Below are 21,660 nucleotides of genomic sequence, written 5' to 3' on the forward strand. Positions count from 1 at the left end.
TTTTACTTTTATGTTACCGCAGGGCTTACCGCTGCAAAACTCCGGCGCTGCGGGCGCAAACGCTGAGATTGAGCAGCTGATCTTTGGGATCCTTTCCTTTGCTATCAGCAGCTGTTGGAGCGGGGGGCAGTGGGCATGTAGTTTGTAGAGTTAGAGTAAAAAAGAAACGCCGTTTCCAGCAGCCAGGATGCCAAGAGGCGCAATTCCCCAACGAGGGATGGCTGGTGACAGGGCTGATTTACGCGACAGCTATTCCCCCCTGGTGAGTTACTACGTAGTGAACAACATTACCGTGAATACACTGCTTAAGTTCAGACAACTTGACTCCATAGCAATTGAGAGAAATGCTGGTACTCTCTCTTAATGGTTTCAAGCCTTCCACGAGTCTGAGAGTAGCTCCCAATCTAGCTTAAAGGACTCCTCCCCTGAAAATACAGCGAATGTTGGGTAGCTACTCCAAGGCGAAGTCGTTGGAAGCCCAAATTGAGGGAAAACAGCAATTCTCCACCCACTTTTGCCATACAAATTCACATCCCATAGTTGAACTTCAATCTCTGCAAAAAAAAAAGAGAGAGAGGGAGAAAAGCTGTGATGCAGCTCGGTCTGTCCAAAGAGAGAGTGCTGCACTATAGGTGGGGTGCATTGACGTGCGCAGGTTCACCAGAAAGAGGGAAAAAGCATGGGTAAAGCTATGGTGTGACGTCATATACACGCCACCTATAGGTTGAACCAGGGGCTGATTTAGGGGGGGGGGGGGTCCGGATGTCCTGAGCCCCCCCCCCCCCCAATTCCAGACTTGGACATAGGGTTCAATGGACCAATCCCAGCATGCACCTGGCACTTGTCCATAGCGGACCCCCCCCCCCCCCTCGGAAAAATCCTAGATCCGCTCCTGGGTTGAACGTACTGGGGTTTGTGGCTGAATGTGATTTGTTGCACTCTGCACGAATGTACAACACCCTTACAACGTTCTCCAGGAGTCTGGCCTTGCCCAAAGGCTATGAGTACTGCTCGGACTTCTCACCAATTCTGGCAGTGACTGCCTGGATCTTAACTTTCAGCTGTCATCATTCCTTCATCTGGTATCATATCATCTCATTTCATCCTGACTACAGTCGTGCCGCTGCCCGCATAAGTGGAGCCAACAACGGCAAGCCCGTTTTCGCCACCGCCCTTACAGAGTGCATGTATGTGTAGGAAATGCAAGAGTCTCAAATATTCTAACGATAATGGAATGTTACTTGCTATAAAAAGCACCCGCAGTGAGATTCCAACCCACACTTTCTGAATGCTGGTGCGACGTGCTACCTTTCCAGCATGGTAGCAACCCTCTCATAAACACACCAAGCCTCGTTCAAATACAATGAAGGCAAGTGCTCAGCCCCTCCGACATTTTTCCCACTCACGCAGGGCTGGGCACGATACTTCAAAAATGTATCTTCGATGCCGATACTCGATACCCTCAAAAATTGTATTTCCGATACCGATACAAGATACGGAACCAAAATTGATTTTCGATACAGATACTCTGTACTGTATCGTCGATACTTCGATACATCACTGAAATCCCGAATATAATAAAGCTGGTGTTATGATTAGCGAAGTTTACATCATTGAAATCACAATATAATAAAGCTGGTAAGATGATTAAGGAAGTAAAAACATTTATCCGTTATTTCTGGAACCTGTAGTGTATTTTTATAGCGCACTCTTTCTGACAGGGCTTGAACATATCCGACCGCACGGATTTAATGAAGCTGCACTGTGTGAGCAGCTAGTCTTGTTAGAACTTTAGATTGGACTGAAGCCATGGGTACGTTGTAACGATCGCTTCAATAAGCAGCCTAACAAAAAGCAATTCTTTGAGATAATGTTCTTCATGATATGAATAAACCTGAAACTTTTTTCTGCTGTTTTTATCGTTTGGTACTGCAGTACTTACCCGGTAGCCTCTGACTTTGCCTCTGACTTGATTTTCTTAGTTGGCCGTTGTGAATTGTGAGCTGTAGAACGGGTTACAGTGCTCAAGCTTAGCCGGCGGTTACTCTTTCGGCATGGCAGATGCGGAATTCACACTTCAAGCCAAGTGGACGTGCTCTTGCGCACTGAGCAGGGAGACATCGTGCAGCGCAGTTCCAGAAGCTGTGAGGTTGGTCCTCTGTAAGGCGTTTTCGGCGCGCCCGCCGTAGAAAGAGACGGAAGAGATTTTTCTGGAACCAACTAGAAGCTGCGCGCATCTAGGGCACGACCCAGGGCCTCCGGGCAACCTTGACGATGGAGCGCGCGCGCGGACATAAGCTTCGAGCGAATTTATGGCCGACATGTCTACGCCGCTACGGCCTGGCTTGTACTACCGCCTGAGCAAGCGCCGCCGGCCCTAAGTATCAGCCTCGATATTTGCGTCCTTTTTTAGTATCGAGTATTGTTAAAATACACGATACACTAAAAATTTATTTTCGATACCAATACTCTGATACTCACATTTTTGGCACGCGATACCTAATACCGATAAACAAAATGTATCGAAAAGATAGTATCGAAGATACATGTATCTTCGATACTGCACATGACTGCACTCACGCTCATGCAGGCAAAAAAGGGGGGGGGGAGACCTGGGTTTACATGCGAGAACTCGGGGCGAACCCGGGCACTAAGATCTCTGTTTGATATGTCATCTGGGAATTTTTGAGTGAAACAAAAGGCATGTGAAACAAGCCACTGCTGTGGCACTGGGACTAGAAACAAGAATCTACATTTCCGCTCGGAACTGAGGCAGTGAATGACTGCGGTATTCAAACACTTGTCCGAGCTCCACAAAAGCTCGTCTTTTTTCTCCTGCAGGAGGGGATTATAAAAGGAGGACAAATAGGTTGTCACAAATAGCTCTCTTTGCTGATCTTATGATTCACTTTTCCGACGGTTTACCTAGAACGACATGCTGAAGGACCGCAAGGATTTCGGGTAGATATGGGGTGTTACCCGAATTCTTGAAGACTTGTTCGGTGGGGAACTATCGTCAAAGATTGGGTTTAGCCAGAAAATTAAGAACCTTACTCGTGGACCACTGACCACAGTATCGAAAACTTCACACGGTCACATCCGGAAACCTCTATAAGAAACCGATGTCACAGTGTTCGTCATTGGCCGACATTCTACCCAGCTAATTTTTTCGGCGTGACGTCACTCCCTGAGTGGAGGAGTGAGAGTGCGGTGCTTAGAGGAGGAAAGGCACCGTCCAGACGTCCCGTATGATCATGTTGTAACATCCCGTAACTCCCGTATGCGACACCCGGACGGCCGAGGAATGACTTTTCTCAGGGTCGTGCCCTCATTGGTTCTTAGGGAGTGACGCTTTCTTGTTTTTCCAGGGGGGGAGCAATTCCAGCATACTCTCAACATCTGATGTTTGCTCTTGTCATGTATTCTGTCGAATAACAGTCAAACTACACCACTATTTCGCGTGGGATTTTCGATACCGTGGTCAGTGGTCCATGAGGAGTAAAATGACACCATAGTTTTAAAATCAACTGGAATGGATGTGACGGTCCCTTTAAAGAAGCACTAAACTGCAAAAATTTATCCTCGTGGAATGAAAGATGCTGTTACCTTGACACAAACACAAAAGGAACAGAACTCATCTGTTGTGCCGTTCGAAGCGAAAGAGGCCATAATTTACGCCTTCCCTCTCCTCCTCAAGAAGTGCGACAAAGCGGAAAGGCTGCGAATTGGTTTCTTCAAACCCTCTTCCGAGTTGGTTGAACAAATCATTTGAGGGCACCGATAAGAGCCCGCTCCGCATTGTCTGCCTTCTTGAGAAGGAGAGCAACATGATAGAACTGATGTTCTGAGTCTGGAACAACATAGAAAGGACAAATACATACAAAGCCTCAAATTGCCTAAGAGGAAGTCTGAAATCATAAATTATGGTTTCTCTCAAACTATTTCAAATCAAATTTTTGCACTTCGCATCTACATGTATCTGACAGTCCAGCACAACTATAATCTCAATCATGCGACAGCTTACAGACTTTCTCTCTAAGTATCAATCGATTAATCAAAATTATTTTAAGTGCAATTAAAATACAATGCCAATGTTCATCCTTCCACATTTTATTGACCTTAGTTACTGCTATGTTGTTCTGCTTTCAATGTATTTAGCCACATAAAGGTAAACATGCTCCGTTAACTACCATTCAATATAACCAGCATTGGCGCTCCTTTCAGTGGCACCTCCTGAATATCCGAAGCTTTGTGCTGCATAATGAATTATGTTAATTCCCTAGGTGGGACTCGTCTACATCTTCAACCTCATAGTAGGCACTGGAGCGCTGACGATGCCTGCCGCCTTCAAGGATGCGGGATGGGCCCTCAGTTTAGCCATCGTTATACTGCTGGCTCTCATGAGGTATGGTGTCAACTTTTTCTCTTTAGACCAGGTACAAGTACTGTATGGGCAACATTACTTGGCATGCTGTAAAAGACGGAGAAGACAACTCCGTATTTATACAGATTCCCTTACACCCCCCCCCCCCCCCCCCCCCCCCCCCCCAAATTTTGGCCGACACCCCACTGGCTATCGTTCCTGTGCACACCCTACTGAGTGAAGGAGGAGGCCTTGTTATTTCAGCTTCAGATATAAAGCTGTTACAACTTTAACATGACTGTAATAATAATAACCCACTGAGACAATTTGGTTTCGTGACTGGCACTAGGCTTGCAGTGTGAAAGTCATAAAGTCATTGCGCAGTGCCATCGGCTGCTGGGAACGAGGCTAACAAATTGCTTTTGTGTTGGGTTCAAGACTACTGTAAACTTGTAGCACGACCTAGTAGATTATAGCGACCATGTCATAATTGTCAACCCCTATAAGGAGCCCGTCCGCACAATCTGCTGGGGGCGCTACTCATCAACCCTCGAGATCTGCATCATGATTGGACGATGGCAATTTGAATTTTGAACGCGCAGAAGTGGACGTACGACTACCGTAGCAGACGACAGCAACAGCTCTTATGAAAACGCGTAGAATGATAATGATAATCAACTTTAGAAAGAAGCATCTCCCGTGGGACATCCACGGCTTGTACAAAAATACTAAGGTAAGTTGAAGTACAAAGTATTGCAGAAATTGAGGAAGCGATAACCGTGAGTAGCGCCACCGCTAGCTTCCAAATACAGCGCTGGGAAGGGGTGCATATTACATGGTCGTTTTGATCTAGTAGGTCGTGGCTTGTAGTGACCGTTGGCGGTACAGCATACGTGGATCATGCAATGCACCGCAATCACCGCACTGCAGTCAACTGCGATGCGCATGTCTCACCCAAGATGTTAAGGTCACCTTTTAGGATATGAGGTGTCCTTGTATTGAGTTCCACTTTCTTACGGCTGGCATCAGTAAGGGAATTTGAACAGCTTTCTTAAAGGGACGATCGCATCCCGAAACCCATCGATGAAACCGACGCCACTGTGTTCCGCATCGGCCAACAGTCTACCTGGCTAATTTTTCCGTCTGAAAAGTGCTTAGATATTAACTAAACGAATTTTAAAGATCAGCACTGCCTCCGCGGCTGGAGAAGCTCCAGCGGCGTGACATCACTCCATAAGCAGAGGAGTGAGAGGGCGGCGCAAAGAGGAGAAAAGGCGCCGTCCAGACGCTCCGTAACTCTGAGACGCCAGCACGGCCGTGGCATTCCTTTTCTCAAAGGCGTGCCATTATTGGCCGGTTACAGAATGACATCTTCTCGTTTTTCCAGAGAAGGAATTTCGGCATACCCTCAATATCCGTCGTCTGCTCTTGTCATGTATTCCATCCAATAACAGTGAAACTATACCAGTATTTTGTGTGAGATTTTCGATACTGTGGTCAGCAGTCCGCGAGGAACTAAATGACACTACAGTTTTGAAATCGAAAGGAGCAAACACGACCGTCTCTCTAAGCTCTGAAGGTTTTCTGTTGCTCAACAGTGAAAGTGAAACACTAGTCATTATGAACTATAGGTTTGCAAGCTTTTCTAATACGTACATCTGAAACAGGCGTTAGAGTTGCTCTGAAAAATTCATATTCACTAAAAGCAAATGCTCCCAAGTATGTCAGGCGCTCTAACCGTACACATTCTTAAAATAGTGTCTATACTGTTTCATTATAGTCACATAGGATTATTTTTAAGAATATCCTCATATAATACCAAAATAAGGCCAAAACAGCTGTCCTGTGCTGGCACTGTTTGAGGTGCAAACTCATATAATATAGATAAAACTGCAAGGACACCAGGCGAGCTGGTGGTTACGTACATCCATAATTAAACTCTTTAATATAATCATAATCATATAATATTGCATGTAATAAGAAAATATTCATATAATGTTAGAGTCATAGCTTACAAAAAATAGTTTTGGTGACCATTTAAAGAATTTTGGTTTCAGCTCACGTGCCATACAATAAGTGCGTTATCCTTCATTGTTCCTCCAATGAATGTATAACCACATTAACGAAATATATTTAATTACGGTTTTAGAACATGTATCAGCTACATGGGGTATGTTTCATTACTAATATTCAAGTATGTTTATGTAGTTGCTTAACCTTATACATAACTACTGATTCCTAAAAACAATATTAAAAAAATATTGTTGTCTGTTGGGGATGTAGTATTGTGTCACTTATTTCTGAGCGATAGGAACAATACCAGAATAAAAGGGAGTTTAAGCTGGAGGCAGTAGTTACAGGGACGCTGTCCAAGTTCCAACTGTTAAGACAAGGCGACGATAGCGGAGCATGCAGTTGTGGTAACACAATCCATAATGACTTCACAATGTAATACATACACAGATAAGAATAAGCGAAAGCATGTTATCAGTTACGAGCATGTACGAAAAGCAAAGTGCCCAGAGTGGAATATGAACGCCACATTGTGCAAAAAAAAATTGGTGCTGATATAATCGTGACATCCTGTAAACAAAGTCTGACGATTTTGTGAAGTTTGGTATGTGATACTCACAAACACCATAATTATAGCAAGGCCACATAATTTTATGTGCACATAAAATTATTTTTCTCACCATTTTTTTTTATTTGTAATATGAAACATGTTGCATAATGTGCACTGTGCATGTTTTTATGCAAAATACTCAAAGGTGTAACTATATGCAATGACATCAGAGTTTGTCATGCTAGCTGTAGCAAACAATGAATCTTCTGGTAGCATATAAGTACCGTATTTTCACGCGTATTAGCCGCACCGCAGATAAGCCGCAGGACTCGTTTTTAGATACATTTTGAAAATGTTTTTTGCAGATAAGCCGCACTCGCAGATAAGCCGCGGGTAATACGACGCGACTGCTTTGTGCACTAAACCAGTGATGCACATACAAAATCAACAGAGACGCTCAACGCTTGTCAGCGCCGTACTCCCTGCCAGCTGCCCTGCTCCCGTACTTGTCCGCGAAGTCGACGACTTTTAGTTTGATGCCGCTGTCGTGGCTGTGCCTCAGCGTTGGAGCCATGCCTCACCTCTAACTGCCGTGCCCGTGTCCACGAATGCTGCTGCTCTCGTCAAATGAGAGCTGACGCTTAGCTGACCACGTTTTATCCCGATGTCGGGTGTTTTGAACCCTTCCTCTGGGTCTGCCGACAAAGGAGACCGTAGGGAAGGCCATAAACCCTGTCCACATTCCGGTGTCGGCATGATGTATAACAAAGGAGGTCAGTTCTAGTGTTCTACTAAGATCGGATTGTGCCCTTGTTGTGTGTTTTTCGTGGATTGACGGGTTAGTCCACTCGAATGTGGAGTGGACCCGCCCCTGTTCAGTATTGTTCGTGCACTGGCAGGGCGGTCCTGTTCCGAAAAACATGAGGCACTGTCGTCCCTTTCATTTAATCCGGGGTATGGGGAAAGTACCACGAAAAAATAGTCACCAGATAAGCCGCAGAGCGTCCGCGAAAAAAAAAAAAAATTGCGCATAAGCCGCGGCTAATACGCGTGAAAATACGGTAGATCAATCAATCAATCAAATCAATCAAAATATTTTATTACACATACCAAGCACACAAAGTTAAATGTGGGACTGCGAGGGCAGGCCTGTGATGCAGTCCCAAATATATACATATAGATGTGCAAAAGCTGTAGAAAAGTTGCATCAGAATATAAAAGTCATAAATTCATTCATAAATCCATAAACATCACAAAAGCGTGCAAAGACAGAAAAATATAGATAAAGCGACAATTTGACCGAAACCAAAGTTTAAAAAAGCTCTGTTGTGTGTTTCCTTATGGAGCTCAGTGGAACAGTGCAAACTATTTCAATTTGCATAGATTTGTAACCAATTATTAATTGAGTTTTGTATTTACGACTTTCATTGCTATGATGTCGCCATTCGCTTCCGGCCAAAGTTCAAGGTAACTCGTTAACGTAACCAAGTTCCTTTTTTTTTGATAACTTGTAACTTAACTCAGTACTTTTGCACCATGGTAACTTGCGGAGGAACTCGTTTCCTTTTCAGGTAACTTTGCCAAAGTAACTTAAGTTCCAAGTTACTTTCAATTCTCTTTTTACTCACGTCCACATATTTTCTTGCTTTCTCTCCGGTTCTGTCATGACATTTGTTCCCATAAAACGTGATATTCAATCAATGACACTAGTATTCTATTCGGGAAGTAAGAACTGCTGCCATTGAAATGAAGCTGAACCATTGTGTGCTGACAGGGAGTAAGATGCAACGTGTTTGAATAGACCTGTACCAGAGAAACACCATCATGACGTTGGTAGACAGACTGAAACCGAAACAAATCGGAAGGAGAGCACGAATGGGCACTTGTTCGCTGCCTCCCATTGTAAGAAAAGTAAGACCGAAGGTTGCGTCCCATTCAGGGACCATTGTAATCCCCTCAAGACCGTGGCTTTCGGGCGTGACCTTGTCCACCTCTATCTTCGAGCATAGTTCAACTCTACCAAATTTGTGGCGCTGTCGAACACTATGATGTCATTTGTTTACAAACAGGGAGAGGTCTATTGTTGGACATAAACGAAAACGATCTAAGTGTGTTGCACTCCTTCACAGGCAACTCAAGGTCTAACTCAACTGCTCACGTGCGCTGCATCTGTGTACTGCTATTTTGTGGCCAAAGTAACTTGGAAGTAACTAGTCCTTTTTTTTTAAGTAACTCCGTAACTGCAAGTTACATTTCGGGCTGAAAAATTTTGTTATTACATTTTTCACACGGTAACTTATCTCGTAACAAGTTCTTTTTGACGGTAACTTCTCTATCTATGCTTCCGGCCTGTCTTCTGCCAAGCGATCAAGAAATGTGCTTAAGGCAGATATCATATCTTAATACATTGCTTAAGCAGCTTTATCTTCTCCAGAGTCTTACCAGTAATCCTAGCATATCACTTTATTGACTGAGTGCCACACAATGGGCCATCACTAGCAGCAAATTGTGGCTTTGACCACGTTTTCGCTCTGCTCAGCTTACAAATGACAAAGTACAGTGGATCTATGGATCGCTATAATGGGCCACAGCAGAGACTGACCCAGACATACAGTGAACATTTCATAATCTGGCGTATTCAAACCACATGCTTTATTGGAGAAACAGTCACGTTAAAGAAAAACATTTATGGGTCTGTAGTTTCATTATCACCTCTGAAAAAGCACTGGAATTCCCCAGATCAGCAACAGCTACATGAGTGACCTACATAAGCTGATGCAATGAAAGCTTCATTATTAATGTAATACCTTGGAACATGATGAACAGATACACGGGAATCATGATAACTTAATTTTCAAGAAATACGGCTAGCTCGTGTGGCTTCACTGGAATTGTAGCTCCACCGGAAGCTTCAAGGATGATTGGCAGCTGGGAATCCACACATGTTGCGAGAGGCAGTAATTGCCGGTCGTTATGTTACGGAGAGTTAGTTGGAAGCTCTCATTCAGTCGGAAAACGAAAACGGCCAATATCTGGGCTGATATTCTCATCAGAAGTCTCCCGGTCTACAAAGAAATGTTATTTTGTGTTATCGAATGTTTAGCTTTGTTATTTGATAAGCATGCTTGTCATTTATTTTCTCACTTTGCTGTTACTTTTTTTTGTGTGTGTGTGTGTATATTTTTGGCATATAATTTGCATATTTTGCACTTAAGAAATTTATTGTAATGTTTTAGCATTACAGTTTGGTGCAGGGTTAAATTAATTTTATTTTATTTATTAATACATAAGTAAATGATAAAATAAATTATGTTAAGATTACTGATACATTCTCTGGACTGCCCGTACAGCACTTGTTAAAGTTTAAACATGTACAAGGATCAAGATAGAAGTGCCATGTATCGTGAGCTCTATCAAAGGGAACACCCGAGTACATGGTAGATAACCTCCTCTGCCACTTGTGGCGGTGCTGTGGCGACACAAGAAAGCAAATGCCGAGAGTTTTGCTGTTTTGTCTGGTGCTGGCACTCCTTCCTTATCAGCATGTGATACCATCATGCTGTAACAGCGTCGCTCGCTGCTTGTCAACGGAGTGTGGTGGGGGTGATGGCAACAGGAGGTACGTCAGCGTCCTTTCCACTTCCACACAGAATTAGCTACAAGGCATCGCCGTAGGTAACGCACGAGGCTATCTGCCATGCGCCCCCGTACTCCCGTTTATACATAAGAGATTCACACACCTAAAGCCTGCATCTTTGTTACAAAGCATGGCTTGTGCAGCCAGTGCATTCTGTTGCCATCTAAATTGTTAATTCATTCGTGAGAAACTGCAACTTTTGGCAAAGTTGATTGACCAAGTGATGTTCTTTGTCTGAACAGCTACCTGACAACAACCTTTGTGATAGAAGCTATGGCATCCACAAATGCCTTGGTTCATGGCAAGACTTTAAAACATTACAAGAGGGTGGTGGGAGAGGAAGAAGGACATATAGCTGAAGGAAGGAAAGAGTATATGGCAGTAAGTTGAAAGAGCAACGGAATTACTTGCTTGACTTTGTCGGTGTGACTGTTGCTGTACTATTCCAACCGCACACACAAGCGCTGGTCTATTGGGGCTGCCAGATGTCACGAACCTCTCCCCCGTCTGTTTCTGTCGTCTATTATTATATTACCCCCTTTAATGTAAGGCTTGGAGTGAAGGCTCACAATGATGCAAAGCTGTATTTACTCACATATTAGACACAGTCATGGCTCAACAAATGCTCGGAAAGTGTCAACCCTTAATTCGATTCTTTTCTTCGGGTGGCTTTCTGGACACCTTAAATAACTAAATTCTCACCACCTCAAGCTTTTTGGCTCGAATTTTTGTTATTTCAATCGTTTTTCTCCTACGGGATTCCCTCGCCCAAGCCTTATCTCCCCCCTCACTTTGCATCAATCCCTTTTTGGGAATTCTTCGTCCCGTAACTTCAACCTTTTTCTCGAAAATTTTGCTCACCTCACCTCAATCTCCGTTTTGGAAATTTTTCCTCACCTCACCTCAACCTTCTAAAAAAATTTTCCTCACCTCTCCTCACCTCACCTCAATTTTTCTTTTTGGGCATTTAAATTCCCTTTTCTCTTCTTTTTTTTCATTGATTGCTCGGGGAGGTCTCACCTCACCTCAATGTCCGTGAGGTGAAGGCACCCTTACCCTTGTCTGCCCTGGTGCGGATGCCCACCTCAAGCATTATTGACTCATTGCCCCTTGAAATTTTTACCCAGGGCACGGGAACGCAACAAAGCTTTCCATGTTTTGCACAAACCCAAAAGCATTGTTACACGTGCAGACTTCTGCAGTATTGATACGGATGCATACGACATATCTTTGTCTTCAGCACCAACATGCGCTTCACATTTTCTTGAGAGCTTCATCAGGCACCAGAGAACATGACACATTTTTATTCCTTTTTCAACTTCATTTTCTTGCAGAATGAATTACGGACGGACGAGATCATCGCAAGATCAGTCGACTTAGACGAGCGGGTCCCTCTGCTCATTAGCAGTTGAGTAGCTGGATCCTGTATTTGAAGTGCACTATTTGTGTTTCATATTACGTGTGTAACAAAATCATACTTTGCACGTAATTCCAGATTGCACGTAATTACATAACAGAGAAATTACAAAAATATGTGTAACAAAAGGTCGTAGAGCAGGTGTACATCAAGTATGTCCAGAGAAACACAAGCATTCAACCTCACGGTTAGCGTGGTTAGTCACGTGATAACTTAACTCAGGGGTTCTCAAACTGGGTCCTGCGACGCCATGCCAAGGGTTCCGCAGGCAGGAACCATGGGCAGCTACAGAGAGCATGCTCTCCGGCATGTTACAGTCCTAGCTAAATCCCAAATGGGGTTGTCCCAGATGTATTAAGTTGTTTGTTTGGTTAAATAAAAGTAGCTGTGTGCTCTATTAGTTTTCTGTGACCCCACTTGTGTTCTTTCAAAGGGTGGAGGTTCCTCCTGTGTTCCTGTGCATGTGCAGCATCCCCTGAGCCCACAAAGTGTGAGAACCCCTGACTTAACTTATATTAACGTAGATTGTTACGACTACTTGTACCTTGCCAAAGGAAAGTTGTGTTTTTGTTTGTTAAGGGGATTAAAATCTTATTAACTAAATTGGTTGCTTATCTTCAAACTTGGAATCACTGAAACGTATGTGTTCGTCTTGCCTTGACACATCTTGTACATTTTGCAGACGCTGCTGAGAGTATGGAAGAATCCTCGCACGTAGATTATTTTGCAATTAAAGAAAGATTTGAACTGGTGAGTATGGCACTAAAATGGTATTGTCAGTGTTTTCCCCTCTACACGAATAATAGTGTAACGTACTCTGCTGGCTGACTTTGTGCAAAGGACATTTTGGGCACGGTTCTTAAACTAGCTTTCTCGCTGTCTCTTTGTCCAGGGGAAGATGGCATCTTTATACTTCAACAAGTGTAAGTTTTTCCTCCTCATTATTATCCTCATTGTGTACAGTCACACTTAAAACTCGATTAAATTCAAGTATAATTTACAAAAAAGCCAATGAATGCTGGCACTGGGATTGAAACCTAGAGCCTCCTGATTTCTGGTCAGTGGTGCTACCAATAGACGATTTCAGAAATTGCATGAACGGCCCACCAGAGAGCGCCGTGTTGCGAAAGCCCCGCTGCACCTTGGGATTTAGTTTTCATGAGTCAGAGAGAAGAAGAAGAGCGCAAACGGTTTCGGTTTCTCTCTCCTTCACCTCCCGCACCTTCGAGCAACAGGCAGACGAGCACGAATGTAAACCATTTCCCACGACGCATTGCGCGATGCACGTGACTTGGGCGACGGAGGGCCCCCGTGCGGAGCACAAGGGCAATATCTGAAATCGCCTATTACACCACATCTGCATTGTTTTCCCCTATGAATATTAGAGCCTCAAGCACTTCAGGAGGGATACATCATTTACGCTCTTCCCACACTCTTACATGCTTTCTCACAAATTCAGACATGAGGTTGCTGTAGAGAACCTGAAGTACAGAAAGACACATACACGAGGCAAGCTCCATCTAGGGATGGCATAAACACACGTTGCCCCCTAGCAGAGCCGTACCGACCAGCTCCCGTCGCATAGTGGTTAGGCTGATCGCTTTCCACGCCGAGACTGGGAGGTGACACCTGTCACCGGCTGTGCTGTCTGAGGTTTTCCCTGGGTTTTCCGAAGACTTTTGAGACGAATGTCGGCGCTGTTCCCCTTGAAGTCTGCCCAGGACGCATACTAAGCTCCCTGTCTCCCACTCCTTCCTGCTGTCCTCTCTCCATCTGTCCACGTCTGTACGCCACTCATAGCCACAGTTGTTTCACGGTGCTAACGCGGAATTTAAAATAAAAATAAAAAAGGAGCCGTAGCGACGAGGGAGTTCTTCTCGGTTGTGTTCTGCTGAGGTGTAATCGCACGGTCAAAAAAATATTGCTCCTTGAATCAATTTTTTTAAATCCTGCTCTGCCAAAGGAAGAGTTTTCGCCCCTTCCCAGGTCAAAACTCTGCTCCAGTTCTGCCAATGGAATGTGCCATTCGTATTTTGAGGCCCTGTGTTTGTGCAGTCCATAGATGGGAGTTTGCCTCGGCTTTATCTTTATCCTTCCACATTTTATTCCTCCGTTTTATTCCTCAGTGGGGATAAATCTGTTCTACATCTGCATTGCGATCTACCTCTATGGCGATTTGGCCATTTATGCCGCAGCCGTGTCCAAGTCGTTGAGAGACGTCACTTGGTACGTACCGCGTGAACTGTGAGGACACCACCATGATAGAGAAAGCCTGCTTATTTGTCGACGTGGCTTAACAACTAATAGTCAGCCAATCAGGATCGGGCTTACAACGGCGGCAGCCAATCACGAACGTGCTTTCACCGGTGGTGGCCATGAAGACGAACCACCATCGTCTGCGAGTGATGATTGTACGTCCCCGCATACTACAGGTTTTCCCGGCGAGTTTAATCCAAGTGCCAGCTAAATTAATCCACGTGCCATGCAAACGTTATGGGGCATGGATTAATTTAGCTGGCACTTGGATTAAAATCGCCGGGAAAACTTGGAAATAAAGCGCAAGACGACCCCAATCTTTCTCAAAACGGATTTTCTGGAAAGCGTGTTGCACTTTTTGTCTAAATATTCGGGTCTGCAGGTTCCAAGTAAGCTGCAGTCACTTGCGGGTTCTTGAATTCGCGAACAACGAATTGCAGTAGCAGATGAATTCTGGGTATATGTCCACGTAGCGAAGGAGGGAAAGGAGGCAATAAGCGGGCCTTCTGTACCTAGGTGGCGTTGACTGTGAGGACACATTTTGCTTTATTGTTGTAAAAGTGAATAGAGTTTACAAACGATTGACAACACATTCAGCACTGCAAGGACAACCGTTCCCAATGTCACCAACGGAAGCGCCAAGGATATGGGAGATCTCCAGTGCTGGTCAGGAGCGGAAGTTTCTAGGACTGATGCCTACAGAATATATGTGGTAAGTTCGTTTGTTTTTTTTTTTTTTGTTTTTTTCACAGTATCTGGGTTAAACTAATTTATAATTGTTACCATTGTGTGTTGTAATCGTTACGACAACATTGTGGGTGATTAAAGTAACTAAAAATTGACATCAAATAGGGTAAGTATTCAAAGTAGAGCAAGACTGTTGACAGAATGACAACCAGTCGCTTTGCTAGTGCCGCCGTAAGCTATGCGTTTCGAGGCGTCGTCTCTCGAAACTGTGGCATAATTGTCACCGACGTAGCGCCTTCCAGTAACTGTATGGTCTGCACTGTACCCAAAGAGGACAGATACAAACTGATCAATCTGAGATCTAGTAATGATGAAGGAATCACCATATTGGCTCGCATAATTAGAGTACTTATTCTAAAAACATGGTGTCATAGAGTCAATGACAAGAGGGAAAAAATGGGTCCCAAAACTTGCTGAGCAGTTGCTGTCGTCTGCTATGGTAGTCGTACGACCGCTTCTGTGCATTCAAAATTCAAACTTCCATTGTCCAGTCATGATGTAGATCTCGCTGGCCGATCTGTAGCGCTCATAACAGATCGTGCAGACTGGTTCCTCATAGGGGTTGTTGATTATGACATGGTCGTTATAATCTAGTAGGTCATGATCAAAACTTTATTGCATGACATGCTTTTGAATACTGACATTGGTTGACTAGTATATACTCCTTATCCTCAAAAGCATGTGTGGCAAAGGGGCTCCAGCAGTTGTTGCGGTGACTGGCACTGTACCATGGAGGCCAGTGGTGTTGCTAGAGGCTCATTGTGCTAATTAAATGAGTAAGTCAATAGGATACACAAGTAAACGAACCTCGATATGACGAAACTAACGGGAATCACGATTTCTTTCATTGTACCGAATCATAATGGTACTACAGCAAGAGATGAGGACAGAAGGTTAAAACACGAAGGCCTGCAGGCTCGCAACTGGTGAAATTTTAATCAACACAATCTATATATACAACTCTAGGTAGGTTACGCCCACATGAATAAAGCATGAGCACAATGTGCAGTACCATTATGAACCTGTACCTACTCCCCCATGCAGTCCTTTGGTTGTACCGAGTCATTCGTTGTATCGAGCCTGATGAAATATGGCAGCCAGTTGCCGCAAGGAATACAAATTACTTTGCTGCACCGCGAATTTTGTTATATAGCGATTCATTTTATCGAGGCTTGACTGTGCAAAACCTCAAAGTTTTACTGTCACTTTTGAACTCCAGAATTGTTAATGTTATTAACTTCTCAGTGTTGTCACAGCATAGCAGCTCACTGACGTGCACTCTTGTCTTGTACAAAAACAAACCCGTACACACAGCAGTCTACCACAAGGTTTGTCTCTGAGTGGCACTGGCAGAATAATTGTGGTGACTGTTTCTTTACCAACGCCATACTCAGACACACGTTCCACCGAAATTGGCTGCTTAAAGTACAAACTCTTGAGGGTGCCCGAAATGCCCAGCATCACCTTCAAGTGTGTGTCTCCTAATGAAATCATGTGACGCAGCTGGCTTTCCTGTGCCTGCTGGGACCATTCACATTCTTCAACATGCAAAAGACAAAGTACCTGCAACTGTTTACAACCCTCATGCGATGGATAGGCAAGTTACACTTTACCGTCTTTACTCGTATCTGTGGAGTTAGAATGCTGGGGGAGGGCATCTCTCTCTCTCTCACCAGCTTCCCCGATAAACTCCCTGAATCACTTGTTGACTCCCTGAATGTGTTTCATATCCTTTGCCGGTTCTCTGCTGGGCTCTTACGCATCATAACCACTTGGAGTCTTAAAAATGTTCACCCAAGTAGCACAACATGTTGGCCTAATATTGGCAATACTGGCCCCATTTTTGTCCGATATTGGGCCGACATTGCCAATATTGGTCCAATATTGTCGGCCCAATCTTGTTCCGATGTTGGGCTTACATTGCCAATATTGGTCCAATCGTGGTCCAATATTGGGCCGACATTGCCAATATGGGTTCAATCGTGGTTCGATATTGGGCCAAGATGTACTGCTTGGGCAGATTACCTAAATCCTGTGCATAACAAGGTGCTGTACCATAATCAAAACACAGCCTATCTGTGGGTCAGATGACACTCTGCGTTCAGGTGGTGGGCGAGGATGCATTGAGCAGGCCCCCTTTAGCGTAGACGACGTTGATACTGGTGACAATCTGCACAAGACTAGCATTGATGTGCTGCTGCACTGACTGATGTCGTCGTATATCCTTGCAGCATTTTCCTCCATGATAATTCTGTGCACCATCGCCCTGTCTGGAGGAAAGGGACGTGGCCAACCACCAGTGGCTGACCCAACCGGGCTTCCCAACCTGTTTGGGGTGTGTGTGTATGCATTCATGTGCCACCATTCCCTTCCCTCTTTGGTGACCCCCATGAAGAGCAAGCGTCACCTCTTTGCATTGGTGGGAGCCGACTACCTCCTCATTCTGGGCTTCTACACCTTACTAGCATTCACTGGAATCTTCACATTCCCACGGTTGCACGACATGTATACACTCAATTTCCAGGTGAGTCAAAGTTGACACGGGTGGAGGCTGGCCACAGTACAGTGAATGTGCATCGTTAATTAAATGTGAAATTTGAAGCGTAATAATTCTGGACCACCAAGCGTACAAATTAGTCTATCTCTAATTAATGAGATCTTGTTATTGGCACTGCGTGACACTCATTAAATTTATTTTCATTCTAATTGTGTTTTAGTTAATCAGGTTTCACTGCATGTGCTTAGCTTGACTGGTTGTTCTTCAGGCAATACTTTGGTTTGCCTAACTGTGCTAACTAAGGTCAGGGCGCGGGTGCTGCTTGTGCCTGTAAAATTGTCTTTTCTGTCCGGGGCTGTAAACTGGGGTAAAGTCGGGCAATATCGGGAGGAAAATCAGATTTTTGACTGAGTACTAAAAAAAAGATGAGCTGCTCCCATTCTAAATTACACACAAAATGCTGAACGGTTGTACTGAATGTGCAGTGCTTAGCGTGGTCCCGTGCCAGTATCTAGTGGTGGCTGAATTTGGCTGAAGTTCGTTTTGGAGTTTTACGGTGATGATTTTACAGTTTACGGGTTTTAGTTTTACGGGAGTGAGGGTGATACAAATGAGGGAGAGGGGGGAGTGAAAACTGTTTTTACTGGGTTTAACCCTAGAACATAAGACTCTGTGAAACCATAAGCAATCCATATTTTGCAGCCAACGGACGACCCGCTGGGCTCCATTGTGCCTGCAATACCCTTCCTGCAGTACTTCCTTTCCCTCTTTCCCGTCTTCACCCTGAGCACGAGCTTTCCTATCATCGCCATCACGCTCCGCAACAACCTCAAGGCCCTCTTCCTCCGAGAAGAACGATCATCATCATCATCTCCCACATCATCGGTTGCCAGCAGCACCACTGCTGCACCTTCAACGCTGTATAAAATCCTGGAACGTTTTCTACTACCTCTGTTGGCCATTTTGCCTCCAATCATCGTCGCGTTTGCGACGGAGAACGTCGAGTTCCTCGTCGGAATCACAGGGTCCTACGCCGGAGCGGTTATCCAGTACATCGTGCCCGTCGCTTTGGTTTACTGTGCGCGGAACCAGGTGTTCGAAACGCTGGGGCTGGGCGTGCGGAATCAGCACGCGTCAGTGTTCCGCCACAGTGCATGGTTGGTGTTTGTTCTGCTGTGGGCAGTGACGTGCGTTACGTTTGTGACAGTTAACCATTTCCTATCAAAGTTCTAGTAGGGACATGTCTTAAAAATGAACTGTTGGGTGTTTTATTTTTTATTTTTTCGTGGTAAGGATGGCAGACAATGTAAGGTTGCTACGTCTGAAGCGACGTCGACGCGGCAGTTTTTAATTGGCGTTGGTTTTTGTTGTACGTCGGCTGACTCGTGTACCACAATCTCTGTTGCTTGGAAAGGGATGAGCTTGTACAGTCCATTCTGCAAGTGCCATTAGGCAGTTTTAGCAGACTGTTGGTAAGGTTCTCGTGCCTATCGGAGCCAATCGCAGCCATGCGTGACTCAGAATTTTATCCGCCGATTGGTTCCGGTTGATACGGTTCGACGCAAGCAACGTTATCAACGGTTTCCTAAAACTCTCTAATATTGCGAACACCTAAGTGGCCACTCTACGTGCCCCTGTGCTTGCTCCTCTTTTATTATTGTGTACTGGAGGAAGAGAAGTTTTGCCATGCAGAACAACCTTGATGGCCTCCAGAGACATGCAACAGAAGGAAGTGAGCCATTGGGTCAGTTCCATCACCCAGGAGTAGGGAAGGGACTATGACTACTGGATTTGTTCTTAGGATATAATGCCTTTCTTATACTTCCTGAATTTGGACCAACTTAATGGCATGCTTCCCTCAGTTCTTCAGGCAGTAGTGATTGGGAGTGACGTGTATTGGGGCGAAAGTGCTTTCGTGTATAGAATTACAAAAGAGTGTATGCCCCCTGAAGTAACTTAAAGTAAGACCAACTAGTCATTGCCCACTACTCTATGAAATACCAGACAGTACGATTTTTATTTTGCGTCTCTGTTAAAGCGAGGATGATGGTGAACTGCAATGAAATGTTACGTTTTCCCATTTTCTTATTTCGATGTAGAAGGTATATTTGTTTGCTCCAAATGGATTTGCCCTTTCCTCTCCACTTTTAGCACGTTAATTTATAATGTTGCGATAGGTCAGGAAACGGCTTGTCCAGCAGGGGATGTCCGGAACGATGTATGTCGTTTCATGGTCGCAGACAGAGAATGAAATGCTCAGACATTCTTCGAGTGTGCCTCACATTCGCATGTAGCGAGAAAGGCTACTAGATATTTAATATGATGACACCATTTCAGAAAAAGAAAATCCTTTCCATTGAGATTCTGCAGTTCAGACCTGCTGCTAAAAATTTACAGCAGTCGGTTGTATAGAATTTCTATGTGCGTCGCAGTGTAGACCGGCGAGGTTGAAACCTGCTGTGATGAACGTAATGGAATACTACCTTTGAACATGACACTGCCCCCCTCGCCCCATATATTAAGTGCCTTCCTTGGGAAGGCAGCTGCTGAAAGTGCCTCGTTGTTAATCTTTTGGTGCTAGTGTATGCGTTGTGTGTGTGTATATTGTTTCGAGATGACATGACAGCTGCACCTGTGGTATCTTTTGTTGTTCTTATGTAACGTTTTTACACTAACCTTCCACTCAGTGTATCAATGTTTATGATTGTTTTGTTCTGATCTTTTATAGACTTCACGCGGTTCTTCGGTTGCGTAAGGCATGCTTTCATAATGGCCTTTTGTTTTAAATTTCCAAATGGGATCGTATTTTATTGATTTTTAGGAAAAATGTAGTCTAGTGCAGCTGTATGAAGAGTAAGAGATAGGTGGGTACAAGTACATTGTTTGTACCAGTGTGCACACAGTGTGCTTCAGGATTGTAAACAAATTTGTGGACAGTGAAAATGCTTTGCGCAGTTTCGGATATCTTGTATGCCAGCTGCTGGCAACACTGCCACACCACATGCTGACGACTAATTTGCATAAATAATGCGCACACAAGAAGGACACAAATGTCTACGCTCTGGAGTACTGAAGGTAGCTGAAGTTGCAACCGTGTACACTGACGGGTCTGTGGTTGTCAGAGTTCTTATTGTATATTTTTGTACATTTTGTACATTTTTAAAGATGTAAAGTAATCCCATTCAGATGGAACTCTTCTGCACTGTTTCCTTTTTTATTGGTAATAGCGCCAATTATTTTGAACAGATTTTCGCGTTGCTTGCCGCCCCACATATTGTTTTCTAGTCTGTAAAAGAAAAGTGGAGGATGAACGAGTTTGTGGCGCAACTACAGCAAGGACGAAGATGTAGTGACAACTGCCCACTGTTCCATCATCCTTGTTGTAGTTCTGCCATAAATTCGTTAGACATCAGCCATGCAGCTCTCCGAGGAATAAGCCTCGGGTTAGGAGCCTACTCGAGGCTCGTATATCTACGTTGTCATAGAATCCCTGTATCTCAGATTTTCTAGCAATCTGTCTTTACTGCAATGTGTGTCTTGTGTGCTATCTAAGGTTCACCTTTTTTAATAGCACGAAACCCTGTCATTATCACTGTAAGAAAACTGTATAAATATTACATTTTGTATGTTTATTAGATAAGAGTTTGTGAAGATATAGCACATTGAAAACTACCGATACTTGAGTGCTGTTGCACAAGGGCCTGACATTCTCAGGAGCACATTTTATACTAATGGAGCACCTGAAGATTAAAGGTAAATGGGAAGTATTCTAATCTCGCTTTTTACGTACTTTGCAAAACTGAATGGTGAAAAATATATCGTTATTTGTGCAGTAGACTGTCACTGTCATCTCAAACAGTGTAGAAGTTTGGAGTGTGTGTCTATTGTGACGTAATCCCCGTGATATTTTTATTACAGGCAAATAGTTATGTATTTTTATAATAAATGTTGCACTGGCACCAAACATGATCTTGATCACTGTTTGATTTTTATTGCTGAACGCTCATATACCAACCACACAAGTTTTGGAATGTGTCCATCATTCCTCACGTCAGTCAGTTTGTCCCCAGTTTATCTGAAAGGCAAAGAAAGGTACAGAATGATCACTGGGATGCAGAACACTGACAAACAGCCAGACCCCATCCCATCAGCACTCCATCGTGTTATTTGCTTTGTACTT

General features: G+C 44.2%; 1 protein-coding gene and 1 long non-coding RNA gene across 2 annotated transcripts in view; one reads left to right on the forward strand and one right to left on the reverse strand.

The window, feature by feature from the left end:
• The first annotated feature begins 70 nt into the window (after positions 1-70).
• On the forward strand, positions 71-21,449 carry LOC135391831 (transmembrane protein 104-like). Its single transcript, XM_064622332.1, has 11 exons — positions 71-262; positions 4,284-4,405; positions 10,806-10,944; positions 11,898-11,970; positions 12,663-12,730; positions 12,873-12,903; positions 14,107-14,206; positions 14,834-14,948; positions 16,487-16,580; positions 17,215-17,507; positions 18,183-21,449. Exons 1-11 carry the CDS (start codon positions 188-190, stop codon positions 18,711-18,713), a joined length of 1,641 nt encoding a protein of 546 aa, XP_064478402.1. The 5' UTR covers positions 71-187; the 3' UTR covers positions 18,714-21,449.
• LOC135391834 (uncharacterized) overlaps positions 21,447-21,660 on the reverse strand; it is a 19,183-nt gene continuing 18,969 nt past the window's right edge. The window contains exon 2 of the long non-coding RNA XR_010422118.1: positions 21,447-21,555. This is a non-coding gene — a long non-coding RNA (uncharacterized LOC135391834). The remainder of the gene's footprint in view (positions 21,556-21,660) is intronic.

Source organism: Ornithodoros turicata, chromosome 4, assembly GCF_037126465.1.
Source record: "Ornithodoros turicata isolate Travis chromosome 4, ASM3712646v1, whole genome shotgun sequence".
Taxonomy (NCBI): Eukaryota; Metazoa; Arthropoda; class Arachnida; order Ixodida; family Argasidae; genus Ornithodoros; species Ornithodoros turicata.

What these genes read in the sequence shown, in the direction of transcription:
- LOC135391831 (XM_064622332.1), top strand. Translation starts at nt 188, where the DNA reads ATGCCAAGAGGCGCAATTCCCCAACGAGGGATGGCTGGTGACAGGGCT. An exon ending in ATGCCTACAGAATATATGTG is followed by an intron (nt 14,949 to 16,486) that starts GTAAGTTCGTTT and finishes CATGTGACGCAG; the next exon opens with CTGGCTTTCCTGTGCCTGCT. An exon ending in AACCCTCATGCGATGGATAG is followed by an intron (nt 16,581 to 17,214) that starts GCAAGTTACACT and finishes ATATCCTTGCAG; the next exon opens with CATTTTCCTCCATGATAATT.